This window comes from Trichoplusia ni, chromosome 5 (genome assembly GCF_003590095.1).
Source record: "Trichoplusia ni isolate ovarian cell line Hi5 chromosome 5, tn1, whole genome shotgun sequence".
Classification (NCBI taxonomy): Eukaryota; Metazoa; Arthropoda; class Insecta; order Lepidoptera; family Noctuidae; genus Trichoplusia; species Trichoplusia ni.
Window position 1 is genome coordinate 17,362,237 of NC_039482.1, and position 17,428 is coordinate 17,379,664.

General features: G+C 34.6%; 1 protein-coding gene across 1 annotated transcript in view; it reads right to left on the reverse strand.

Annotated features, from left to right (window-relative positions):
• The window catches only part of LOC113493783, a 29,697-nt gene extending 14,597 nt beyond the window's left edge, over positions 1 to 15,100 (reverse strand). The window contains exon 1 of the mRNA XM_026871802.1: positions 14,937 to 15,100. Coding sequence (XP_026727603.1) covers positions 14,937 to 15,006 — 70 coding nt within the window. The 5' untranslated portion in view covers positions 15,007 to 15,100. The remainder of the gene's footprint in view (positions 1 to 14,936) is intronic.
• Between the last annotated feature and the right edge of the window lie 2,328 nt (positions 15,101 to 17,428).

Sequence of the window (17,428 nt, forward strand, 5' to 3'; positions counted from 1 at the left end):
AGGCTTATGTCCACCAATGTATTTTAATGGGTATTTTTTTTAAGAAATGACTCCTGCAGTAAGTAATTTAATCCTTGAGTCGCGGGGGGTTCCGCAAACATACAAATCACATGTAATGACACCCAGACTCAGAATAGACGCGCGTATTGGTTTTGTCCTGGTGACCTCAACTACTCGGCTATCCGTGTAGTCAATTGATTGATCACTAAAATATTCTCAATCACAATCATTCTTCTGATAGAAATATTGCATCATTTGAGTCCCGTTCCTAAAAAATCAAAACAGAATATACAGTCCACACTGTAAGAACATTTAAATTTAAGAATCATTGATCCCACTTAAGGGTTTCGCCACCCATCAATCACCATCGCAATTAATTGCTTGTCATCCCTAACCTGTTTAAGGAGGAAGGCTCAACGTCTTAAGATGGATGACATTCATGGAATAGCACAAGGATGTAAATACTTTCGTGTTGAGATATCTTCCGTGAATTAAATAGAGATTGAATTGTCGTAGAAAACCTTTTTTGACAAGGAAATCAATTTCTTTTAGCTTAATTATATTCTTTATGACTACAAAATATTTGTAACTACGATTCTCCCAGAAACTACCATCGATGATGATTTATCATACATACTGTATACCACCTAAAAGCTACAAACCATAACTGCAAATTTATTCACAACCTCACAATTATCCAATCACTTATTCGCGTTATCATAATAAAACAAAAGACGTCGACGCATGCGCCGTCGTCTGATCCATGTTTAATACTTCCGTATCCACCATTAATCATGAGTTTGTTGGACTACGTAACAAATTCTGAATGTCGTTGTAGCCGAAATATTGACGAAGAATGCGTGTTATACAAGTTCGCCGTTGTTTTGCGAAATTTCCTAATGACGATCAAAGTGGAAAAATGGAAACTGCTGAAGTTATTCTTGCCGTATTCACATTTTGTTTCATATTGCGGAGGGTCGTAAGAGGTGTTCCCTAGACTTGAACTAAAGTAATGTTAAGATATGTGCCATTTATAATCGCCGCCGCAAAAAGAGCGATTTCTCGATTTCAATTTAGTTTTTTTTTGTATTAAAGGTAGATGTGATGATGTTGTGCTGATGTGCTGGTGTTCTTAGTCATGTTTGATACAAATCGGTCGAGCAATTTACTAATTGTGGGGGAGAATAACGGAATGTTTGCAAAAATTCTCGAGTCTAGAACTAGATGAAATAGCACTGAAATAGAATATTTATGACTTAATCAAGAGACTCCTTAGCTTCGTTTGATTAGAAAATTGGTAATATGATATAGTTGAGAGGTTTTTAAATTTTATTTTGTTAAAATCAAGAAATATTTAAAAAAATCCATATCCAATGAAAGGGGAAGATGATAAGAAATTAAAGAGGAAGAAAAGGATTTAAGGTGAGTCTCTCAGCAAAACTTTGAGTATTTCCCTGACTGTTGAGTGATTTATAATGCCCATAATAAATAAGTTACCCTATCTTCTTAAACCCAAATCCTCTTCCGTAGAAGTAAAACGTATACTTTACTAAAGAATTAAAGAGAAATCGATGTTATAATTAAAATAGGACTATACCTTCCACATGGGCTAACCTTGTACACTGTCACGACAAACATTATTAGATTATTCATTGATTGTCGTGTAATTACACAATGTTAGGTGTGCTAGGATGGTCGGATATTACACCGAATTGTACTTACTGGGGCGGCCATGACACATTTTTAACGTAAGGGTTGTTAGTATCACGTTTAGGATAAGTTCTTAGTTGTAACATTACAAAGTTGTAAGTGCGTCATCTCATGATAAAGGGCTACGGTTGAGTCAAAATTTAGAACGTGCTATACAGTTGCTTCGTAAAGAAATGTTCATTTTACACAATTTATCAGTCGTCACCAATAAAATAGTATTTTCTTTTCTTATAGACTTTCAGAAAAATAGCTGTAAAAATGGCGACTTGTCAAAAGGGGTTTTCTGTGTGTTTGTCCGTCAATCTGTAACGAGACTGAATCTCAAGAACTGCGATATCTAGACTGTTAAAATTTACAGATGTTTTATTTCTGTTGCCGCTTTAAGAGGTGAACAAGCAACAAATAATAAAATTTAAATCGAGGGTAAGTAACGATTGTTATGGTCATGAGATAGGTGGTGTTTCATAAGCCTATTTGTACAGAACCCTCAGTGCTAAGAGCCGGACTCGTACTTAACCGGTTTTTCCTTGCATTCATAGTATTTTTGCTCTACCTTTTTAATAGTGATGGAAAATAAATCTCTTTTTGTTTCAAACTATTACAAACTTACGCGAAAGACTCGACAGATTAAATAAGTTACGTTAGTTTATAAAACTACTTCTAAAAGTTACACAATAAGCTTGCTTCTTGTCTGTATGTATATCAAATTATGTGTGCAAAGCGACCGATTTAACTTGACACTTCGGAAAAGACATAAAATATTGTTAGAGTAAGATCAAAGTATACGTGCACGCTGTGTCAAACAGAGACGGCGATATTTTCTAGCTCTGTCCCGACGTACCAAGTTACATTGCACTGTATATAATATAGTTCTTATCTTTAACTTACACCTTCTTTAGAAATATGTTTCGGGGAGATTTTATGAAGAAAACTGGCAACAGGAGATGAATTTTGTTAGACTTTCTTATAAATATTAAATCTGTATGTTAGAGACCGCAGAACCGAGTGTTGAATTTTAACAGAAGTTTGGTGCAAAATATTTCTTTAGGTAGCAAGGATTTTATATGCGATGGTGTTAGCTTTGTGTCTGAAGTTTTAAACATAAATGGAATCAATACTGATATAGTATTCGTATTATAACGTAGCTAGTAATATCGTGGTTTTTCCTTACCAGTTTCCATATAGAGATGTCAGTTAGTAATATAAAAAAATACACTGATCTCTTTTTTTTATTTGAGATACCTATCAGATTTTTTTTTAGCAATTACTTTTTTAATATTACCTAATCAGAATAAGTATAATATTAAAAATAATCGCCAGCGATGATCTGAAAAAAAATGTTTTCGGAACTAATAAAATGCGAAAAAGTTGCACAGCTCACCCGATCTGAGACTCTACCAATATTTCCTAAACTTATATTCTTATCGTTGTGTAAGCGAGACGTCAATACAAATGCGTAGAGCGGCATCACTCTTCTAGGCAGGCTCACTGCTAATAAAACTGAGTGGTATACGTAATAAGTGTGAGTGTTGTTAGAGTTTTTGTATCAAATTTGTATGCAAAGAGTTACCAGAGTTGAGGGTACAACACCAACCAATTTATAAAAATGAGGAGTTGCGTCTTTACGATGCAAACACAATCTTATTATCATCACGATTCTTGTCAAAGTGTGTAATGTCATCATCTTGTTAAAACTTGAGTAAAAAAATATAGATCATAATAACGAAGTTGATCAAAGTGATTCTGAATTTTCTGATCAACTTTTAGAGATTGTCTAAAGTTCAATGGCAGTTAACTTTTGCAAAGGTTCTACACAGGTGACGAATGCTCTGTCCTTCTCTACGTGCAAAATATTTGCCTAATAGTAGAAAATTTGCAGTCAAATCTTCTACTAGTCAGTTTATTCAGGAGATAGGAATAGGTGGCGCAATAAAGCAAAAAAAGTCCACTTGAGAGACTGAATGACCTATGTACGAAGAGTAGGGGGGGGGGGGTCAACACCTACAGCAAGACGAAAACAAACATAACCTATGTGCAAATAAGTGTATCTATATTTAATAGAAACAAAAAAGCCAAGGAAAAAAACCATGTCAAGTATAAAACCTTATCAGTAACAATCTACCGTTTCACAAAAACACGCACAGCACAAGGAAAGGCATCGCCTACGAAATGCCCGCAGTATGGCCGACATAAAATGGTAATAGCCTTCAGAAAATCAAGTTCGTATGTAAACTGTGGCCCTCGTAAACATGAGGTTGTATACGTTAGATTTCGCGGACTGTTAAGCGAATTTGTGAAAGTTGTGACTTAGTATTGTAATCAGATGTACGATGTATCGTATTATTTCAAATGCTGATGTGATTTTTTTGCAAGTGTTTGAAACTAGAGATAAAATCATATATCAACTAGAGATAAAATTATGAAATGGCTTCTTATATCAGCTACGGTTTTGTGTTTTTAAACGGCTTTATTTAGCTCACCCCGTTTGTTTTATTTATTATTTATTCTTGGGTCAATTTTTTGGCAATGATTTATAAGACTTTACATCAGAATCGGTTTAGGTATTCAAAGTTAATACACACACATTTAAAGGAAGCTTAAACTCTTAAATCACAACATCATTGCTTCAAATCCTATTCCACTAATTGTTTGTTACTCTTCACGCAACATTGTACAAGTTTATAACTAGGATTAAAACAAAAGATAGTTTTGATCACGATTTTCTTTTCCGTGGGTTCTCTTTCGAACAGAGTTACTGGCAACAGCTAGTCACCTATATTCCGCTTTAGCTAACTTTTATCTGTGTGTCTCAGTGATAAAATGCAGTATTTTCTCCATACAATAGAACTGACTCTACACAGTCATCCGCTACATAAATAACTGTCGCCCCGAACTCTCCAACCTCTCGGTAAAGATACCCGATGTGATATATCGTCTGATACCTTTATCTAAGTCAAAGGAAATCTCTTGATCAATTGGTCTGGTGTTTTGTGTAGCTTGCATTCTGTTAAAGAAGAAGATATTTGGATTTGATTCTTTTTCAGCATATGTACTGAGGAATGAATATAAGACAAATCCTAACAAATGAAGGAAAGTAAGACCACTCACATATTCCATGATAGATATTTTTCTCCTTTTTTTATTCTTTACACTTTGCAATAGGAATTTAATCCTTGTGTTTCAAGTGATTTCAGAAACATTCAAGTCACATGCACATAGACATCCAGACACAGGACAAGCATTGATGTATCACACAAGCGCTTGTACCTAGACTCCAGACTAACAGTAATTGTGGCAAAGTTTGGACTGTTTTTCTAGCTAAGATTTAAGGCTACAATTAAATCAAAACCTGTACATCCAATTACGCGTATTTCAAAGGATGTTTAACAAGATCTTTATCTTGAACAACCCTAGTCTGTCACCCACAGGGCCGCAGGGGTAGGACGGCGTTTAGCCCGCAGATAAAAACATTCGCCCTCATACAAATTTGTCTTTTAAACCGCTTTAGCTAAGACGATGGAAGGACACACAAATTAAGACATCGGAAGCCTTACGGTGTCATCAAATTGTTTTCAGACTTTTAATTGTATTAAACTGTCTATATGAGTGAAACATGGATGTTTTCGAGTCGCGTAAGCGTTAATGATACAATTGATTAAGGCAACATAGAAAAACTTTTACAAGACAAGCAAATGATTGAAACCGGATATCCTACAAAAATATCAATAACAAGGTAAAATAAAGAAAAACGACAACCCTAACGCAAAACTGTAATACTTATGAAAGTAAAAGATTTTTAAAATACCAATTTTAAAGGTCAAGATTACAACGAGATTGGGTTACGCATCTTTAATGAAAAAGTATTTGACTGGCCTGTTGGTCTAGTGGTTAGTGGCCCTGACTGCTATGCCGGAGGTCGTGGGTTCGATTCCCATCCAGAACAAATGTTTGTGTGATGAGCATGTTCATTTGTTCTGTGTCTGGGTGTAATTTAGAAATATATAAGTATATTTATCAGTTGTCTAGTACTCATGACACAAGCTCTGCTTAATTTGAGACTAGATGGCGTTGTGTGAATGTTGTCCAATATAAATAAAATATATTTCTTGTCTAAACTCTAATGAAGTTTCTACAACAAAAGCAAGTGAATGTTTTGATGCGTCCTTTGCTCGCTGATCCGCGTGGTGTTAGTGACATGCACGAGCCGTCGCTGGCATTCTGCCGGCGAACTCGTTTGTAACGTCTCAACGAGTCTTGTTTGTGTTACAACATGCTCGGGAACAATAGACGGAACCCTTGGACGAAAACAAAATGCTGTAATAGAAACGTGTTTGTGATTTACATATTGTATTGAATACCATATGAATAAGGAAAAGATTGGAACCCTTTAGAAAATTGTCATTTGTACTATCTTTTATAGTCACTAGAGTCAAAAATACTTTTTATTCTAGCACACATAAACATATTGTGTTGCTTCAAAGAAGGCCTGTGCCCAGCGGCAGGACAGTAAGGACTGATAATAAAATAATAATAGATTTAAAAAATCTAAAAACCCACGTTTTTCAATGTCACGCCATACAAATTTTATCAAAATCGGTCCAGTAGTTTTTTTAGTTGTAAATTGCATTGTCATCGGGTTTGAAGCTACCCTGAAAATTTAAGGCTGCTAGCTTATCGGGAAGTGAATCAAAATTGAGTTGCAAAAATTCGACAAGAACGACCATTAAACAAAAGAACTGAGTATTTAAAAACGTGGGAAAATGAAGCATTCTGGCAAATTAATTGTATGAAATGCAGCTTTTCCTGTTAAGGAAACTAAGAAATATATAACGATAACAAACAGAAAATATTGTAGTACCTAAAAGCCTCATTAACAAAGCTTTCAAGAAATGTTCATTATTTATTTGAATTCCAGAATACGCTTTGACTAGTAGTTATGATTATAATCTGCTAGTCCGCGACCTTGGCATTGGGCCGAGAAAATATTAAACATATAAACGTGATTACTAGCGCAATCATATAAATAATTGTGTTATTATAAACTTCAAATTGCTTCAGACGCATTTAAACAGCAAATACCTATTATACTTAACTTCATTTTATACTATGACCTATGTATGTTTAAGCGACCCCTATCATACTTTAAATATCGTTTCTGGGCGAAGAACAAGTTTCTTTAAGAAAACCAGACGACGCTCAATAATGTGACGATATATTTTGATTACTTCTTCACAGAGAAGGTCCTTTCGACAACCAAAATCCTCTTAAAATACGAAATAAGTCTTAGCAAGAATTGAACGACGAACGAAGATTTCTTTAACTAACATTTTTTTTATAAATCATTCTATTTTGGAAAAAAAACCTTGTGTTAATCTTTTAATAAGGATCCCTTAAAATAAAGCGTGTTTAGTAGGTAGAAGTTTTAGTAATGAGTCCACAGCTTCCACTTGAAGATGATTGATGACTTCTCTCCCGACGAGATTTCGGAACATTTCTGTCTACATCAATTCTGGCATCTATTGCTCTTGAACTTTGATAACATATTTATGTATTAATACTTCGAGATACTCCTACGTGCTAAAACTTTTATCCACTTAAGGATATTGCGCTGTTGAATACATTTTTAGGTATCTAATGAGATATGTTTGATAAAGTGAGATTCGTAAATAGATTAATAGAATAGGGAAGACGACAATTTCTATTTTTGAATGTCCGTCTTGTAGTTTACGTATGTATTTTTTTTTTTAGGTAATTTATCTATGGAATAATCATTGCGGCGAATTAAATTCTTGTGTGACGTCACTTCTATGTATAATTTGCTTACGTCATAAGCGCTTTTCTCAAATGTAATGACGATGTTTTTTGAGAGCACTTACCGTTTAAATTGTTAGTGAGAGAGCACGTGGACTTATATAGACTTTTACTTGCTATACCAGCCAGTCGTCATCCTTATTGTATTGATTGGCACTTACATCTTTGTTTCTAAACACAATACCGCCTGTACAATTCGTCTGATAAAGAAATCAAGAATAACATCATGTCGCTAAAGTGTTAGAGATTGTTAATTTACAGTGACTAAATCGAAAATATAATTATATATTAAGCAATTCCAGTTAATGAAATGAATGTAAACACAATCAAACAAGAGAAAAACAAGACTGTAGGAATCATCACTAAAATGCCAAACGAATTTAGACTCTGTTACCAGTCGTTGAGGTTCAAGTTATCCAGGAATGTGCAAATAAAATCCTTCTCTCCACCCTCTAAGATGCCATACCAACATTGATCTGACCTATAATCCAATTGAACAAAGAATCTTACGCAAATTAAATTAACGAACGCAGTACTGTTTGTTTGTAAATAAATGTGATTATAAGGGTTACATGTGTATTCTAATGTCATAGGAAATGTGAGCATATAGGTCAATTGACAGATAAAAGGGTAGAAGTTATCTAGACTAGAGTAATATTAAATTGTTGTTTCAAACTAATAAGCATTAATATATTTATAGGAAGTATGTAAAGGGTACAAACAGAACTCTTTTCCTATGTCTCTGTAGTCTGTTCGTCTGTCACCAAATTGTTTTTCATGTACTATATGAGTTTGACTGTTATATGTTTACGCGGCAAATATAAAAGCAAAAAATTATGCATATAGTAAAACATTTAAGCCAATGAAACATGAATTCACAACAAATAGTTATGAATGACTAACAATCAAAGAACACAAGTGCTTAATTAAATAATTAATTAAATTTTCCTATCATACATTAGAATAGCTTTAATTGTCTTGTTCCTGAAGTTGTTCGTCTTTTATATAGAATAGAGGTTTCTCCGATCGCGGAACAATTAAGTGATGGAGAACGACCAAGTTTTAAGTGCCTTGAATCTTACATCTGTCTTCAGATATGCTCTCCTGGTACGGTAAGCAACGAAACTTAATGAATATACCTAGATTAACAAGCTCGTGGCTAAGCTATAACCGCATAAGTGAATCAATCACAGGTTAAGCTACGCTTGATGCGGTTGGTCCGTAGATGGGTGACCATCTTTGTCATAACGAGTTCTTCCGTGTTTCGGGAGGCACGTTAAATTGTGGGTGGTGTGTGGCTGTTATTTCTACATCTTTGACAGTCGTTACAGGTAGTCAGAAGCTTGAAAAGTCTGACAACCAGTCTTACCAAGGGATATCTTGTTGTCCAGGTAACTGGGTTGAGGAGGTCAGATAGGCAGTCGCTCCTTGTAAAACACTGGTACTTAGCTGGAACCGGTTAGACCGGGCAGCCTAGGCTGACGAGACGTAGATTAACAAACTGTAGAAAATTATTATAGAAAATGATTGGTTCTCTTTTCACGTTTCCAGGACAGCACAAGGTTTCAATTTCTGACTACCTTCTTCCTCCCTCGAAAAAATGGTTGTCCATAAAGACTAAATATGGCATAGTCTACTCAAAAAACCTTGTAATTATTTTTTCTCAGAAACGTTTGTAAATCTGATAGTGGTTACTTTGGATGGTGGGTACTTTTCGGCTGCCGACCATACCTATCTGTTAACAGAAATGGTACTGAATGAGAATGTTAAATGAAATAGTTTATTTCGGTGAGTAGGATAAATGGGACCACTTTTACATGTCATATTTTTTTAGATAGTTGTTTTTGGAAGGATAAGTCGTTTGTGACGTAGAACTGTAAGTTTATTCATGTAAGTAAGTTCTGGTTTTGATCATAGACTTATATACTCATGTTACATGTATGCAGGATTCAAGAATATTCTTCCATTTTTTTTTGTATTGCTTTGAGCAATAACATATATATTGTCAAGCCATCATCATTGCATAAATAGTTAACCTTAATATTACAATTTAATTACTAAGTAGATCTTTGCTCAGTTCAGTACATAAATTGGTTTGCGTTGTTAATTTTGAAGTAACTAACGGATTTATTTTTTAAGAACTTTACATTGCGAAGTTCACAGAAGTATTTAATATTATTTAAGTACGTAATAAATAATCCAACAATCCTATATCATTATTTCCACTCAAACTCTAAACCAACTACAAAAACAAAATATTAAACAATCAATCTTAACCAGAAAAACAGGCCAAAAAAGCACAACGTAGCAAGAAGATGCCGACAATGAATAAATAGTGACAGGTCTCCAGTTTATTTCCAAAACCTAGTGACCTAGTTACGTGGGGGTCGGCGTCACACTGCACGCGGAGCGGGCTAGACGCGGCGACGCCGTTGCCGCCATGACAGTTGCGTGACGTCACGTGACGTACGACCCTGAGTGCACGGCTACTTATGACGTATGTAGTTGTTGAAGCGGGCTGGGTGCCTTTGTTTGGCATGTAAGAGACATTTGTTGTTATATAAGTATTTTATTGGTTTTTAAACATATGCGTGTTAAAAATGTAGTGCGGATAATCGTTTTTTGAGTTTGATTCTTATGAAAGTATTTTATAATATTTAAATAGAAAAAGGAACTAGAAATGATATTGAATGACTCCAGCTTTAATAAATACATACTTCTTAAAACATTAAGGAAAACTTGATATTTGATATCAAGACTTGTTGCAATTTGTGTGTAACCTCTTTTGTGCCTACTATTGGCCTATCTAGGTTATTCTGTCCTTAGCCTTTTCGCACCATTCCCTTGAGAATAGATCGATGCTACCCCATCAGAGTTAATTGGTCACAAGTTACTTATAAAGGCCGGTGATAATGCCAATATTATTTATTTAATAACGGTTTACTCACGCGCATTTATTATGATAGCTCAACTAATTAATTCGACGACAATGCAACAAAAGTCTGTTACAGCAATATGGCGTCACATTTCTGTATCATTCAGTTTTTCAATATTTTAGATTTTGTCAATAGATAGTTTATAAACAAATCAATCAATTATTTTTATAATGATAATGAGTGATGCGAGATGCGCGGCCGGTGACGTCAATACGACTTCCGAACTCGGAATAAAACTCGGTTGTGTCCGAATCTAGTTGGGCAATCCCAATAAATACTAGTAAACCGCTACATCATTTGATAATAATGACACAGTGTCGATATAGTCCCACAGGTGGAGATAAGTTGCCTTCACTTCTCCTAATGACTATTTAATATTTACCAACAATAATCATTTAAAACTTGATCATCGTGACCCGCGCTCAGTATGACCCACGCTCTATAAGCGCGGAAAAAACTGCGGATACACTTAATTTATCTTCCAGTGTTGGAGTGAAACACAGATTTAGTGAAATAACATTATCATTTTTGCGCATTTCTACACCAGATGGTAGAGCACTCTTATTGTAACAATTATTTAGGAATCTGCGAATAGGTTTAAAATGTTCCTTATTGAATAAGTATTAGATCGTCATCGTCCTAGCCTTTTCTCAGCTATTGTTGTAGTAGTGGTTGTGTGTAGTTGGCGTCGGCTTCCAGTCAAACCGGATTCAGCTAAGTACCAGTGTTTTACAAGGAGCGATCCTATCTGATCTCCTCAACCCAGTTACCTGGACAACACGATACTGGTTGTCCGACTTTTCAAGCGTCTCACTACCTGTAACGACTGTCAAAGATGTAAGAATAACAGCCGGCACCCACAATTTAACGTGCCGTTGCAGTATGTGAAATTTTTAATTTGTGTCGAATTATATTAATTGTTGCCTTGACATGTATCTAAATATTCCCTATTTTCTAGTGAATATTCCTTACGTATTCCTCATTCCGCTTTATGTACTATAACATTATAAATTGTAACTTTGAAATTATTGTATGCCCTATATTATATACTAGCTGTTGCCCGCGCCGTCGTCCCCGTGGGTAGAAGATATAAGTTATGATTAATGCCTGCCCTGATTTTTTCACACTTTCCATTGTATCTTCGCTCCTATTAGTCGCAGCGTGATGGTTTATAGCCTAAAGCCTTCCTCGATGAATGGTCTATTCAACACAAAAATAATTTTTCAACTTGGACCAGTAGTTCTTAAGATTAGCGCGTTCATACAAACAAATAAACTCTTCAGCTTTATATATTAGTATAGACGTACGACAAAATACTATTGTAATTGCGATTTAGAAAACTTTTAACAACTTTTAATAACCTATGTACCACAATAAAGAGCATTTGTACTTGTTACTAGAAGCTACTTGTACCATTTAATCCTCGCTCGTTTCTCACATAGAAACGTTAACAGCGCAACGTTTGATATCCAACGCGATCACTTATTTATATCTTCTTCTGTAAGGAAACGAAATTAATACGTCAAGGTTATTGATTCCGAGCTGGGGAAGGTGTGGGATTCGATATCGTATTGTGTTGTAGTAGTCTAGTACTTGAGAAATTGAACTGGGTTAGTCTGTAGGTACGTTTGTTACCTCTTTAAGCTTAAATTTGTTGAAAGTCTTTAAGCTTAAATTTGTTTAAATTTGTTAAATATGATGAAATTTGTATTAAGATAGCTGGCATGTTGGATTTTTTACTTTAACAGGAGATAATGGTTTTTTACATCCATAAACGCTGTTGAAATTCTTGAGCGACAACTAGTCATGATTTTGCTGGGTACACTGGATAGCCGCACCAATCCAAATTAAATCATTTTAATATATTGACGTAATTATACTTTATTTGTACCTTCCTAGACAAATAAACAATTCAAACTTTTTTGTTATAAAAGAAAAACTGAAATTTAATATTCGCATTTTTCATCACCTCTACCTAACCTAACAATAATTAAACTGTGTTTACTAAAAAAAAAAGTAGACTTTTTGGGTACAAACCTCTTTACATCTAGTTAAGGTTTAAATATCATTCTGTAACGAATACTTAAACGCTATTCAAGTTTCTAATATTTATTTACATATTTATGTTAATCATAAAACAAGAAAGCCGAGAATATCCAACGCGTATTCTGGCAATACACATACAAGTACTCACATACAAATAACACTGAAACAACACAAGCCTTATTCGTTTTCAAATAATCGTATGGAGATCAAAACCTCAGCCGTGAGCACTCCCAACCACTTTATATCCACCCGTTCTAATGAACTTAACGAATAATGCGGTAAAGGTATCATTTATATTATTGTATTAACTTCCTCGTATTATAACATAACAATATTAAGAATACTGCACTCCACTGCACGGATAGCAGAGTGGTTGAGGTCACCAAGCCAAACTCACTGAGCGCGACGGGGTGTTGATACGATTCCCGCGTAGGACAAGCGTTTATGTGATCCACGAATGCTTGTCCTGAGCCTAGGTGTATTTGTCCATGTGCCTTGAATGTTTGTGAAAATCCTCCGCGATACAAGAATTTAATTCTTTTCGTCAAAGACTTTTATAAAAAGAAACCATGCTATTTTAAATGATGTCTAAATACACATTTAAGTTACGAGTCATGCAGATAGCGTGCTTCTGTAGAGTTCTTATCCCGCAATATGAGCTTTTAAGAAGCGGTGAATGATGAGCGAATCCGGGTGCTGGTCATTGTGATTTGACGTTTTAATAACAATTTTAAGTACAAAACCGTAGAATGAACAAATAAAAACTACGGAACCAAACATTCAAAAATAATCACAATTTTTTTTTCACATTCTCGTTAAATGAAAAAAGAGAATCAACAATTTATATGTTTCATCCAGTCTCATGTTCTGGACTAACAAACAAAACATAAACAAAACAATTAAGAACCTCGTTTGAAGTCTGATGAAAAATGTTACTTATTATGATTTGTATTTAACGAGCAGAAGGTATCTAAATTTTGATTTCGAAAAGATTCTTAAACATCAACCTGTTATAACGATTTTTTTATCATTAGCAGTATCACATTAACATCATCAATATCGGCCCATTCATTTGGGAGCTACATGCACGTACAGGCACAAACAAAACGTTTTTATATCAAATCACTACCGCTATACACGAACACACTCCAATTTTAGTACCGAATTTTCAAGTGTACACAAAAATAAAAATGTTTAACGTATTGCCACTGCAGTGCTAACTACCTACATACAATAAAACCTGACCTATTTACACTAACGAAAAGTAAAATACGGTAAACGTTGATCCAAAGAGGTTCCATATCTATCTCGTATTTACTTTTTTAATCTGTAGAATTATATTGTTTTTTTTTTTCAAATACTTAAATTAATGTCAAATAAATCGAAATTAATTTCATTTATAACAAAATGATTTCATAATAGCGATACGGAACAATTGACTAAGTAATTCCTGTTTTAAATATTCAAAACGAGCTGTTCCTAATGTAATTGAGTATAGAGTTTGTTTTCGTTTTCAATTGACGAAGTTGTATGCAGCATTTGTTATGCAGATAGGATCAGTTGCGCACAGATATATATCTAGGGAGCTTGTTTTAATGCGGTATCTAACTTATATGTTTTTTTTTTGTAGATTCAGCTTTTATTTAAGGTAAAGTATTGTTTATTTGTAACATATACTAGGTTATGATGCAAACACTGCTTTATTTAAGTTATTAATTATACAAGAACAATTAAATCAAGTTTTTTATTGACAATTAAATCTTTGTACACTAAACTTAAGTTCTACACGTAGGTAACATTTTAAAAAGGTACATATTTATGTATACGAAATCTTTTTCTAAATAATAACGCACAATACTATTCGGAATCAGTAGGAATAGTTAAATTTCAATAAAATCTAAAATTTAAATTTTACTTACAGTTTCAATTTCGGAATTCCGATAGAGCCTTTTGAGGTCGTTGCCATAAGTAAAGCGAAAGGTTAACGTTTATTGTCTACACGAGTATTGTTGGAATTCCTACGTCCAGGCTACGAATCGTTAGCTTTCAAACTGTAAAACTAAAGCTTTTATATTTAAATCGTCACCTAGATACTTAGTGTTTCTAGATTTAGAATAAACTATTGTAACCAAAAATGATAATTATTGCAAAAACTTAAGGAAAATAGGGTATAAAATAGGGTTCATTCATTAAAAATATACTCCCTGGATTTCGTATTCAACCTCAAATATAAATTGTCAAAACATGACAATGGCACAAAAGAAACAACTTCCAAATTTAAAAACACTTTAAAAGAACAAAAAATCGAAGTTGCCGACAGTTATAAACTTAATCACGCATGGTAGAAATTTTATTAAAATTGGATTTACCGAATTTATCTTTTTAAATGGTTTTATATATTCAAATGTTGATATTGTCGTGTGTGTAACTCACCGACGAGCGCGGCAAGGAGCGCGAGCGTGGCGGTGAGCAGCGCGGCCGTGGCGGACGCGGCGCGAGGCATGACTGCCCGACTCTCACTGCCGGAGACACGCCGCCACGCCGGTTGCCAACTACACAACTAGATATCCCGGTATTGGCAGTATTTCCCTTTTACGCGACTGAACTTCTTAGGATTTTTTTTCTCGTTCTTCTTGTCTACAATCACACAACTTTAACTATCCTATCAGCCAATTACGCATTTGTTGTCGGGTCACAACACACGAACGTACATAAACTACATAAATATTCATAAATGCAATTAAAATTAGCAATACTTGAAAAGCGGGACTTGAAATAAAACTGAAATGTTATATTTTCCCTAGGCCTACGTAAGCTACGTTGCCTGATGCTACGGGCTACGGCTACGCACCCTGCGGCTACGCTGCCTTCTGTTACTTGTCTGACGTAGGCATCTAAGCATACTTTTATACATGCTATTTATTACCTGCAGTGTTTGAGTACAAAAGTAATGTTCCTATTTTAATGTTACTTTTGTTACAATTGAGAATCTAAATTTATAGAGATTAATAATTATATTAGATTTTATAAAGGAAGACTTTTTGTCTGTTTCTGTATTAAAAATAATACCAAAAATACCTATCTAATCATACTATAACGATCCAGTCATAATCAACTTCCTCATTATCAAATTTACCCCTAACTCCGGCACCACCGGGGTAGCTGTAAGCTGGCAACCCGCTCCGCACGCCGGCCGCACGCGGTCGCAGCACGCCCCCCGCCCCCCTGACTGCGGCACTGCGCTCACACGCGTGCAGCCTCCTTGTCAACTACTCACCAAACTGAAGACGAATAAAAAAACTAAAGAATTATATTTCCAACTCATTGATAAATAGGAAATGTGACAAAAAAATTGTTTATCCGTGTTGGAAAAGCGATTATCGGAATAAGAAAATTAATCCCTGTCTTGCAAGGTTTTACAAACAATCAAATCAATTAAATTAGTATTCTGGCCATTTGTTGATCAAAATAATCCTATCAGTGGGCAAACGATCCACTTCTAAAAATGGCTTAAACGGCTAAATCAAATGTAGGTATTTACATTTGTAAAGATTTTGTTACTTCTAAATGTAGGTTTATTACATATGACCGTGAGAAAATGGTGAAAGAGATTCAGATGAATATGATATAATAAAAAGTAATAGGTTAGATCTAAAATACAATATAAAGACTTCAACATAGTGAACAGAAAAAATCAGTCAAGTGCGAGTCAGACTCGCTTCACTAAGGGTTTCTTACAAATAGGACGAAGAAAAGCTAAATTGGTCACCCATTCCGGTTTTGCTCTACTCATCATATCATCGGCCTAGCCTTTTCCCAACTATGTTGTGGTCGGCTTCCAGTCTAACCGAATTCAGCTAATTACCAGTGTTTAAAAGGAGCGCCTGCCTATCTGACCTTTTACTCATTGGAGAAAATAATATAAACAGCATAGTAATGTAACCATAGAAATGTTAAGCAAGAATTGACGACTTTCACCAAAAAAGTTATAGTACAGGGACGATGACCTTGGCCAAATTCGTTTTTCCTAAACTAACTAAACGTGTAAGGAAGCAGGTCGTTATAGAAACGTATTCCATACATTCTATATATCTTACCCGAGGACATCAGTGACGAAAATAATAAAATAAAATTTATTATACATCATTATTATTCGATCTCATAGTCACAGAAACTCAAACTTAGAGGCTTATATAAAAAAAATCACTTCACAGTTAAAAATATATATTAGAACCTTTTTACTTATGTACACAACTTTATAAACAGGTATTTATTACTAAATTCAGGTTAACTAACAATTTATTGTTTACAAAGAAATTACATTGACTTCACACAAGAGAAATAAATAGGTTTATATGTTTTACAATCATTTAAAGGCTAACACCACATGCAACATTCATTAGTTTTATATTTTTTACCTACATCCACACATACATGTATATACATAAAATGTCGTTTAAATGTATGTGACGCTTTTTAATTAAATGTGTCATTACTCGCATCGTGTCAAGTAGAACTGACTCTACCTTAATGAGAGAAACCTGAAAGGGATGGCTCAACGCCTTGCTGCTTTTGCCTCCTAAGTTTTAAGAAGGTTGTGATCACACTAAGGCTTTATACATATTACGAGCTATTGCCCGCGACTTCGTCCCCGTGGGTAGAAGATATAAGTTATGATTTAGGTATACCTGCCCGGTTTTTTTTACATTTTCCATTGTATCTTAGCTCCTATTAGTCGCAGCATGATGGTTTATAGCCTAAAGCCTTCCTCGATGAATGGTCTATTCAGCACAAAAATAATTTTTCAATTTGGACCAGTAGTTCCTGAGATTAGGGCGTTCAAACAAACAAACAAACTAACTCTTCAGCTTTATATATTAGTATAGATATTAGTATAGATAATTGGTGTTATGGTAGAGAATCTG